The 11,935-nt window shown below is 41.2% G+C and overlaps 1 protein-coding gene across 2 annotated transcripts; it reads right to left on the reverse strand.

Annotated features, from left to right (window-relative positions):
- Positions 1-3,200: 3,200 nt before the first annotated feature.
- Positions 3,201-7,877, reverse strand: LOC133887388 (uncharacterized). Of its 2 annotated transcripts, none has more exons than XR_009903547.1 (2): positions 7,756-7,877; positions 3,201-3,932 (listed from the first exon to the last, which is right to left on the reverse strand). XR_009903547.1 is itself a non-coding variant. In XM_062327327.1 (2 exons), the coding sequence occupies exon 2, from the start codon at positions 6,258-6,260 to the stop codon at positions 5,577-5,579; it is 684 nt and encodes a 227-aa protein (XP_062183311.1). In that variant the 5' UTR covers positions 6,261-6,332; positions 7,756-7,871; the 3' UTR covers positions 5,346-5,576. The 2 variants fall into 2 exon arrangements, 1 of the variants encoding a protein (XP_062183311.1); XM_062327327.1 differs by lacking the exon at positions 3,201-3,932 and adding an exon at positions 5,346-6,332 and having other exon boundaries at positions 7,756-7,871.
- Between the last annotated feature and the right edge of the window lie 4,058 nt (positions 7,878-11,935).

Consider the following 11,935-nt stretch of genomic DNA (forward strand, 5'->3'; position numbering starts at 1 on the left):
TCTTGCGGTTCTTTGGAGTCCATGGATAGTGACTATATCACCAGCCTGTTGATGGGCACCGCCGCCTCTGCTCCGGGGCTCGACTTTGGCACGCTGATGTAGGATCTAGGATACCGACTAAAGGGAGGGTTGAATAGGCGATTTTAAAACTAATTGCTAAGTGATCAACCAAACTTGCGGAAACAAACTAAACATCACTGGAGCAATATGAAAACAACTAAGAGCTATGCCAAGATTTGTAATCCTAGGGTGACATGCAACAATTTATATTCTAGGAAGATAAATTGTATAAAGTAAATTGCATAAAAGTAAATAGCTCAAAGGATGACACGCGAAATTTATCTCGTGGTATCGGTGATTTGCCGATCACCCCTAATTCACGTTGATGTGAGTTCAAGCTTCTAACCGCTTCTCTATCAAGTACCCAATTCTCACACGAGAAAGGAATCACACCGAACAATTTTATCTTAAGCCATCATAGAACAAGAACTACTCAATACCTCAATTTTACTAGAGTAGCACTTTGCCTCTCCGACAAGACGTGCTCAAAGGCTCTCACAATCACCGTCGTAGCTCCTTCATAATTTTCTTTGAAGGGCTTAATAGTGCAACAACCTCTAAACTGTCTAGGAGGTGATAACCTCCAATAGTAACAAGTCGATGATACTTGTTTGAAGGATCACTAGTGCCATAATGCTCAAACTCTTCAAAGTTATCCAGTAGATGTTCTCACACTACCAAACCACTAAACCAAGAGAGGGAGATGAGGAAGGCAAGAGCTCAAATGAGTTGTAGTCAAGTGCTAGCATGCTCCCTTGAACTAGCCAAGCGACTATATGGGCTACACTCCAAAATGTGACTGTTTCTGTTGATTTAACACTTCTACGACACTAGAAGTTAGACCGCAGGTCAACTAGTGGTCAGACTGCTAGCCATTCAGCGGCTATAAAGTCGTGATGATTACTTTTGACATAGGCTGGCGGTCAGACCGCCAACCCTCTCGGTCAGACCGCCAACCCTCTCGGTCAGACCGTGAGCAAGGAATAAAGTGCTAAAACTCTTTGTTCCCAAGCAATCAAACCGGCCATGCCCGGCAGTCAGACCACTAGCCAAAGCAGAAGGTCTAAACCCCTCTGTTCCTTAGCGGTCATACCGGGCCACGCCACGGTCAGACCGGGATTGAGGCCTGAACACATCTCAAACATGGTTATATAGCGGTCAAAACGGCAAGGCCCTTTGGTCAGACTATGACACTTGAAACTTGAACAGAGCATTCTTTTCTATACAGCGGCCAGACTGGTCGTTCCGGAGGTCAGACTGCCACAACTTAGAAACACTAAAAGGCCATCTTTCTTTGGTTTCTCTCAAACTAAATTTCCCACTCTATATAAAATGCAAGTTTGAGCAATTGTGGTACTTCAGATGTCTCAAGTAAACGCACATCAACCCCTCTTAAGTATGACATTTATCCTATCAATCCGGTCATCTCTTCTCTAATCACCATTGATCGGTAAAAGAAAATATCCTATATTTTATACCTTTGCCTTGAGCTATCCATCCTGCCGGACTTGATAAACACATCATCCAAGTCTCGATGCTTCTTCTAGGCTTGTCATCAACCCTTCACTTGACCTTGATGATGATGTTCATTCTTGCTTCCCATCTTGATCCTCTCTTGATCAAGCTTGATGAAGTTCACTTGATTGCTTCCATACACCAAGCATGGAAGATTTATCTTTTCACGTCATCTTCATCCAGTTCACCACCAAACCATGAACCGCAAGCATCAAGCACACAAGTTGTTCACTAAGCTTGTCTCGATCTTACTCTTTTAATTCGGCATATTTAATATCTCAATTCTATATTTGCCTTCATATTGAACCTAACCCCAAATTACTCTCAAGCATATAACACATGTGTTAGTCTACAAATCTCAATTGATAATTCTATACCTTTAGTCACTTAATCTCCACAAGTGACTTAGCCTTCACGCTTATTGTCAATCTTCTTGAGTTTCTTCCTTCATCTCATGAGCATCATATAGAGCTCAATGACTTCAATGCATCTCTTTGATCTTATGACATTCCTTAATAAATCCATACTCTATCACTTATGCATCTCCTATGGAATAACCTGCTAATAATTCTCAATATAATTGTTAGTCTAAGATATTGTCATCACTTACCTAAGCATCACCTAGAGCTCATTCATCTCGATACATTTCTCTTGATCACATGACATTCTCTAATGAATCCATGCTCAATCTTCCATACATCACCTGTGGAACAACCTACTAACAATTCTCAATATAAATGTCAGTCCATAGATATTATCATTAATTACCAAAATCACACTTAGGGCTACATGCATCTTCAGCTGGATGATGGGTTCTTGGAGACGCTATGTGGTGGTGGTGGTGTCGACCTGTTCGGGGTGTGCAGGTTCCCGAAGGAGTAATTGGCATCCAATCCGGTGTGGGTACGTGCAAGGGACAACGACAATGCCAAGAAGAGGAAGACGCCCATAGGAGCCGGCGACGGGAAGGGCGATGAGGCTTGCTTGGGCGAGGTGGGGGGAATGAGCAGTGTGGAGAGGGTTCCACCTTTGTCTAGCTTTCTAGTTCGTGATGTGTTGGTCTCATTTTGAATTTTTGTTTGGCAAGTGAGGGAGGCAAAGGGGCCGGATGGGAAGAGGTTGTATAACTGAGATAGACAATTAGATGGGGTGAATAGGCGTCTTACAAATTTCTTGTGAAATAGATGGTTTATTCCTTGTTCACCCAATGCTCCTCAAAAAATACATAAACAGAAGCATAAACTCTAGAGAGACAAAGCGAGAAAGAAATTTCTAAGGCAACATAACTCCATGGATGGAATATGAACCATAGGTTATATTCAAGACCATTTCATGTGTCTTTGTATACAAAAGCTTGAAACTTGAATGGAGAACAAAACAAAAAGACAACCACTGAAAGAAGCAACTCTCCAAGTTGATGATCTAGAGGCAAGGGGATTCAATACCCTCTCAAATACATGAGCATATGAATGTTTATACCTCTAGCAACATGAGAATTACTTCACAAAGATGGATAAACTACAGCTCAAAAGGAAAATAAAAACCACAACCAAAAAAGAAAAAACTTGCAAACTTGCAATGGAACCAATAGAGAGACACTAGAAAGAGGGAAATTTAAGCATATGTAAATAACATAAACTTCATTATTCAAAGAGGTCAGTTCTATTTTAGGCAGATTACAAATTTATTTTTCTCACAAAAGCTCTAGCATATTACAAAGACTAAGATTATCATCTCCTCTCCTCCAAATCGTATCACTAGACTCTCAAATGGTTGGATCAATCTCTCTATATAGCCCTACCCCTCTATTTATAGGCACAGGGAGGTGCCTTGGCCCTTAAGTTTCATTGTTCTCATCGGTAATGCACTTCTACCTACCATCGGGCCATTTTGGTCTATTTTTCGCTCTGTCTATCAAACGGTCATGGCTTCTTCACGACTTAGCTTCACCTTGATGCAAGATTTGTGATCATGCCACGTGACCCTCAATTCCTCTCGTAGTTTTGTGACCAAATCGTGAAACCCTAGTACGCTTTTCAAAGTATGACTAGCCGCCACTTGCTTTCCCTCAAGCAGGTGCTTCGATGTTGATGCGTGTACTCCATCTTGCAACCTTGACCGCTGGTGAGTCTCTCCCGCTCCCGATCCCTCGGGCCGCCTCGTCACTTGCACCGGCATCCTCTTCGCTTGACTTCATCAACACGCCGTTTTCATCATTCTCCATTCATGCTTTGCTTGACCTCCATGTGTATCGCTAGGATCATCCTAGACTCTGCCCGACCTCCTTGATCGTTTGGCACCAAACCTCCCGCTTGGCCCTAATCATCACGCGGTCGACCGCAAGTTGCATATATCACCTGCATACCATGAAACAAGCAAACATGTTTATCCCACTCCAAAACCATCTCCAGGTTAGCTCAAAACAAAAATCCTCAAATGAAAGCACATCATGCAGAAATTATGAACACCAGATATTTCGATGTGTTCTACTCATAAACATCGGACCATCCGGTGAGTTCAACTTCATTTGTGTACAGAAAGTTTGTTCTTTGTAAGAAAATTTCTGGTCAGATGCTCTGGTGAACTCATGTCCATTATCGAATCATCTGATCAGTTCACATGCACCAAACTCTCATTTGCAACCTCTTTGTAAGAATTTGTCTGGTGAATATTTCGGTGTGCACAAGGCATAAGCACCGGATCATCCAGTGTTTTCATCCCCACCTGACTCGCTTCTGCATCCTCTCTTCAAGAATTAGTTCAGTGACGTTGCTTGCCCTCACCAAACCATCTGGTGCACTGCTCTTACTTTTCTTTCTGCACTAAAATACTCTGGTTCTCCATTCACCTTAACACCAGACAATCCGATGAGTGCAAAAACCTAACCATTGGATGATCTGATGAGATAATTTTCCCTGGACTCACACCAACTCCATTGTACTTTCCAACAATGGTTAGCCATAAGCAAAATCATGCATGAACACACCCATACCACACAAGTTCCATTCAAGACCAATGTTGTCAATGACTCGTCACAAACAAGCCAAGACACATCTCAACTTGGTTTCTTAGAGGTGCAAAGTGGGCAATGGTGAGAGCCTGGTGAAGCCGAAGGTGGAGGAGGCAACGACGAGCGACAACTTGTTTCCTACGTTCAATCGCTGCAGCAGCAAGTTGAGGTGAGGATGCCACTTACATTTGGTTGCGTCACACGGTCGTAGCTCAAAATTTTGATCCTTTTTCTGTTTATTATACTTTTAGTTCTTGTCCATGAAGCCTGCGACTGTGAATCCGTAACTTGACTTCAACAACCTGCCTACACTCCTACACAAAGATGTGAGCTTAAATTATCTCTTTTTTGGTGCTCCAGATCTATGAAACAATCCCTAACATGTTATTTCCTTGGTAACAACTAGTGCTCTCTAAGTCTGTTAGACATGGCTCTACCCCACACAACCAACCCACAATTTGCTTTTTAGAAGCAGGTGACTAATTGTCGATATGGTGTGATTGATGTAGGTCAGTTACAAGCTGATCATATAAAGATCGAGTTCTAATCCCTGGTAATCTCCAGTGTTGATATTTTTGTATTTAGCGAGTATGAAGACATGTGGCAAGTGAAGTCATAAGTTGACTGCCATTAGACTTTAGGCCTAAGAACTAATTAATTTCATGATATGCTGATGTACGGCAGCTTGATTCTTCTCATAGAGATCATATCTATGTCACAAAATTAAAGTAAATTGTGTAATAGATATGGTGCAAATATTATAAGCATCATCTTCTAAAATTCTAATATGTAAGACCTAGCTGGTATTAGAACAATACCATGGTGCAAATCCTATAGATTGCTATAGGCCGTAAATACTTTTACCATAGCGTGAGGGTGTTGTAATTCTATTTACTCTAGTTACGCTTGCCAATGCTTGAGTTGTAACTATTGTTACCATGATTTGAATGGTAGCACATGAACGGCTAATGATAGTTTTGCCCCTCACTATTTACATCCACAGATGGTCCTCTTGTGCTTCTTGCTCTGTCATCATCTTGCGAGTGGTCTCATTTAACTCTCTCCATATCTCGTTGAACTTCGCGTGCTGGTTCTGAAGACACAACCCTTTGAACCTCTTTACAAGACCCTTGTTGTGGTACCTTGTGTACAGGTTTGCGCCCAAGTGTCGCATGCACCACCTTCTCTCCACATCATGCCATGCAATGAAGTAGTTTGTGCTGTCATGCAGCACGTCTAACGCATACAAAAGGCCCTTGTTATGATCTGAGATGATGTAAACTCGCCCCCTATTGCTAGTGACACGTGTCCTCACCAAGGTGAGGAACCAAAGCCATCTATCATTTTTCTCACTCTCAACCATTGCAAATGCGAGAGGAATGATCTGATTGTCTGCCTCCACCACCATCATTGTCATAAGGTTACCATGGTACTTGCCGCTATGAAATGTGGCATCCACACATACAACTAGCTTGCAATGTCTGAAAACTTCGATGCATTGTGCAAAGGACCAGAAAAACCTAATAAGGTATCGGTCAATGTTGCTGTATGACCCATCCTCCAGCTTGATCGGCTCATCCTCCATGGCCCACTGAGTCCTTGGATATGTCATGGCAATCTTCTGCAGCAGCCTCGGAGCATAGTTGTAAGACTCTTCGAAACTTCCAAACAGCATCTTCAACACCTTCTGCTTCGCTCGTCATGCGGTGTGGTAATTGATCAGCATACCCGTCTTAGTTTGCACCTCCTGCATAATGGATTTTGGCGACAAACATATGTTCGTGCCAACAAGGATGATGAGGAGTTGTGCTATGAACCTCGCATCAACGGTGTGGCTCACATTCCTAACAGCCTCTTCGCTGCATGTATGTGGGGGTGTATCTACTCAGCACAAAATAGTACTCGTATTTTGGCTTATGTGCTCATACGAAGTAAGGATAATTCGGATGCTTGATACACCTGACCTTATATTACGTAGGGTTAGACCGGACACACTTGTGGTCCCTTCTTGTGATTACAGCATAGTTGCTAATAAAGTGGATGACTTCCTCCTTGTTTTGAAACCGTTATCCGACCTGGATGTCACTATTCTGGTATCCCCAGTTAGACAAGGTGTTATACTCAACGATGGTAGAATCCAGTAGCCCAGCACCATGAAAGTACTGGATCACCAGCACCAGGTCATCGTTGTTAGTAGCTTCTTGATCCCCGCTACCACCGACTTCATCATCCATGCATCCTGTATCTACCTCAGAAGGGTCCACTCCAGCTCCCTCTATACCGGAACTGCCCTCCCCGACATGCCCTCCCTCATCTTCATGCATCACATGCTGGCCTAATCCTTCCACGCTAGTCACCGTATCATCTTGCATCAGTCGTGATACTATGTTTACATACACCCCCATTTCAAAGTTCTCTTCCAATGCCTTGCGTGAGTAAAAAGCACATACGTTGTTCCTTCTCAACTCGAATAAGTATGGACAATGACCAAGCTGTTTGGCACAAGTCATGGCTGCACACCCTCTAGGACAACATTATAGAAATGTTGGTTCACACACAAAAGGCTTATAACATGTGATTTCAGGTTATCTAAATCAATAGGTAGCTCAACCATATTCTCTATGTGCTGGCAATTCTGAATTGATACGAGCCTCCTATGAAAAATAGCGAGATGTTCTCCATAATAAATATAGATAGTCATAACGTATCTGCTAAACGTACATGTAAAAAAAATAACTACTTAGATGTATGTACAATACACAACTAATTATGCCCCCATACATTAACCTAAGTGATTAAGCTCATTAATCAAATTAGTTCTGTTAATTTGGTCTACAGTGTCATATTCGGCACCTCGTATTACTCTACTTAACGTAAGTGAGTAAGATAATTAATCATATTAATTCAATTAAACTAATTAATCCGATTAATCATACAACTCTAATAACTCTGATTACATTACGCAAACACTCTAAATATGTGCTCTAATTTATCAATTCATCACACCGACTAATCAAATTCATTAATAAAATTATGCAAATACTTTACGTACTCTAATTTATCAACTTAATATCATTTAACAAATGTATTTACACGGAATAAACAATCTACTTACTCTAATTACATTTACTAATCTAAATATTAATTACATACATAATCTAAGTACTTACTATAACGGAAGGCAACCCTCTCCTCGCGCTGCTGCTCCTCCTCCTCGCTGCTCCATTGATGCTAATCGCCGAACGCTGCTACTCCTCTCCTTACACTACTACTCCTCATTGCGCTACTGTTCTGCTGCTGCTAATCGCCGAACGTTGTTGCCCCTTTTATAGCCTGCATGCAATGAAAACTTGCATGCACGCGACACGGCCAAAAGCAAAAGAGCCTGCCGGCCATCCGTGCCCAAAAGGGCCTGCCGGCCATCCGTGCCCAAAAGGGCCTGCCAGCCAAAAGCAAAAGCAAGGCTCCAAATCAAAAAAGGACACGCCGAAAGCAACCACGACATGACCTTCTGGTAGGAAAAAGGACACGCCCAAAAGAGCCTAACGGCCAAAAGCAAAAGCAACGAAAGCGGCCACGACGTGACCGCACGGCAGGAAAAGGCATATTCGACACACCGTGTACCGAATACGGTACTGTAGTCTATATTTGACACAGGATGTGCCGAGTACGGTTCATATTCGGCACAGGGTGTGCCGAGTACGGTTCATATTCGGCACATATAGGCTATAGTGCTATATTCGGCACACGATATTCCAAATATAACTTTTTGGGTACATGATACGTCGAATATGAATACTAAATTAGTAAATACGATTATATATTATCTATTTCGATAAATACATTTATATATATTATCTAATTTTGAATTTTTACCCCCACATCTACCGGCACGCCACGGGCACACTTGCGTGATCGCGGCCCGATCGGTAGGCCACGGAACCAGACCAGTTCACGCCAAGCCTCCCGACAGACCAGTTTTATGTTTTCAGTTTCCACCAGGGCAACCACGCACGCACGTCAGTGACACTCTACCGCTTTCGGATTGCGTTTTTTGTGACGATCGATCAGCAACGCAAGGGATCGAGGCTGCCTGGTTTCGGGAAATCTTTTGGCTCGCTCGCTCAAAGACGCAAAAGCAAAGGAAAACAAATGAATCAGTTGGAGATATGCTCAAAGACGCCGTGCTTCGTTCCGGAACAGCATGTGCTACTACTGGTCTCGTTAGACTGTTGACGTAGGCGCGATAGCCTGCCCCACCTGCCTATCGTTTAAGCTCGACACAACCTTGCCTGTCACGTTGTCGGATACCGAGATGATATCTGACGACGCAGAGCAAGAAGACGATACGGATCTGAGGTTAAGCGACATCGCATGAGTGGTCGCTTTCAGGTTCGCCTACACCGTATGTCCGTATGCGTAGATCGATGTGGCAGTACTACTGGTAAATACTTTCTCTGACGTAAATATATGTCGTTTTAGTTTTCTCAATTATTCTTTAAATATAAGTTATTCTTGAATTTCTATACACTTTTTTCTTTTTTATTTTCTTCTTACCCTTGTTTAATAAATGCTATTACTCTTACATATGAGTGAGATATCTTTTCCAATACAGAATAAATAAAGTGCAACAAGATCATTTGATCTACTTTCTTAATCCTTATACACAAGTCTAAAACAACCTACATTTACAATCGGAGAGAGTAGTAAATAGGAGAACGTATGTATACTATAAAAAACTCTTTTTTAAGATACCTAGATTTTATTTTTACATGTGGTTGATATGACAAATTGTATTAGTAGTAGGCTAAGGCCTAGTGTGATTTTAGACCGTCTGTAAAAATTAATTTTCACAGATTGTTACTTATGTGAACCGCTTGTAGAAATAGTTTTATTATCATAGACGAATCATATAAGGAGCTGCCTCTGAAAATATCTATTTCCACATGCGGTTTTTATATGAACCGCCAGTGAAAATAAAGTTTTTTTCTACAGGCGGTTCATATAAGGAACTGTCTCTGAAAATTAGTTTCATAGGAGGTTCGCTATGTGAATCGTCTGTGGTAATGTCTCTATAAATAGTGCCTATCCACGGAGAGCTCGATTCAGACCGAACTTATTGTTGTTCGAACAGTACAACTCAAAAAGCGGCCGCAAAATTTGAAAACAATAGGAAAGATTTTGTTTTTTAATTCCTTAGAGGATACATATAAGGTAAGAGTATCTCATCCCTAACTAACATCTTTTTAAAATCTAGGATTTGAATATGTTCTAGAGATGCTCATGGTTCTAGCCATTTAGATTCTCGAATGAGCTAAAATTTGTGGCAATGTTGATTCAATTTTGTAGATTCACATGATTCTAGCATTATATTTCAAAAATACAGCTACAATTTAATGTTTTTTTAGCCTCTTGGAGGTTTTATCATGAATAGGGATTTTTTTTTATCTAGATCTAGATTTAGAGGGAGAGAGTGATGAATCCATATTGTTTTGGGTCATAAATTTGCACCAATATAGATTCACTTGCATAGACATATTATAATCATAACATGCTTAATTTTTTTATTTCTTTTAAAAAATCTTTTTAATTATGATTTTCATATTAATTAATTAATTTATGTATCTAATTTTATGGTTGAAGTTAAAGATGGACAAAGTATGGATGTATGATACGACAAGGAGAAATATACATCAAAGGACTCTTTTTTTTTTTGAAGCCGCCAAGAAAGACGCTTTGACTAAGAAGACAAATGAAATATATTGTCCATGTTCTGACTGAAAGAACCAGAAATTATGTGATAAATCAAGCATATTCAAATCACACTTGATCTTGAGAGGTTTTGTCGAGGATTACACATATTGGTTCAATCACGGCGAACAACGTACAAGCGAACCAAATAATGACATCGCTGGTGATCAAGTGGATGGAGATGATGAGGGAGTCGAACGCGACACTGATGTTATGATGGATGATGATATTAATTTCAATCTGGAGGAAATGTTGCATCATGCATAACTACATGTTTTAAGAGACATGAGAGGTTTAGATAATTTTGATGTGCTACAGAAGGCATCGAAGGAACCTTTGTATGAGGAATTGAAGGGCTACGATAAGGAGTTTACTGTGTTGCATTCATTGCTTGAACTTCTAAGGTTGAAGGCCAGTAATAGATGATCCGACAAGAGTTTCTCAGATCTGTTGAGTCTCTTGGCAAACATGCTTCCGAAGCCTAACTCCTTTCCCACCACCAGTTATCAGGCGAAAAAGCTTATCTGCCTGTTGTCATTAGATGTGTAAAAAATACACGTGTGTCTGAATCACTGTATCCTCTACCGTAAAGAGTACGAAGCCTTGGATAGATACCTATTGTGCAATGCGAGTCGGTACAAGAGGAATGATGATTGTGAGGACGAAGATGCTTCCACCAACATGAAGAAGAAGAAGAGTAATGTTGGTCGTGGCGAAGAAGACACTTCTTCCAACATGGAGAAGAAGAGAAGAAATCATGCCATAGTGATGTGGTAACTACCAGTGACCTCCCACTTGCGGTGTTTGTACTCGAACCCTAAGGATTTGAACTGATGCGTTGGTATTTAGATAAGCGCAGGAATGATGGAACTAAGCTTTAACACACTGTTGATGCTAGCTAATGGAGAAATTTCGATGTCATGTATCCAGATTTTGCTAAAGAACCAAGGAATGTAAGGTTCACATTGAATACCGATGGAATGAATCCTTCAATGACATGAGCACCTCACATAGCACTTGGCTAGTGGTCCTGGCCATCCACAACCTTCCTCCATAGCTATACATGAAGCAGAAGTACCTTATGCTGTCCATTCTTATCCAAGGGCTGAAACAACCTGGCAATGATATAGATGTGTTTCTGAAACTATTGATGGACGATATGGTGAAACTGTGGAACAATGGGATCCGAGTGTGGGATGAGTTCCGACGACAATACTTCATGCTGAAAGCCATGATTTTCGTTACCATCACAGATTATCCTACCCTTTTTTCCCTAATAGGGACAGGTTAAAGGGAAACAAGGATGTGTAGTGTGCTTGGATAAAATAGCGTATGTGTACCTTCCGTACTCACAGAAGGTAGTGTACATGTGACATCGATGGTTCTTACTCAAAACTCACAAATACCACACGATGATGAAACATTTTGACAACACGATTGAGGAAGGTACTGTCCCAAAACCTCGCAGCAGGGCACTAGTGTTTGAAATGGTCAGGAGCATCAAGGTTGTTTTTATGAAGCCACGAAAGGGTAAAAAGAGGAAGAAAAGTAAGACACCGACCGACATGTTGTGGAAAAAGATGTCGATTTTCTTTAAGT

This window comes from Phragmites australis, chromosome 1, assembly GCF_958298935.1.
Source record: "Phragmites australis chromosome 1, lpPhrAust1.1, whole genome shotgun sequence".
In the NCBI taxonomy this organism is placed as follows: Eukaryota; Viridiplantae; Streptophyta; class Magnoliopsida; order Poales; family Poaceae; genus Phragmites; species Phragmites australis.

Excerpts from the sequence above, each read along its gene's own strand:
- LOC133887388 (XM_062327327.1), bottom strand. The coding sequence starts at position 6,260 with ATGCTGTTTGGAAGTTTCGAAGAGTCTTACAACTATGCTCCGAGGCTG.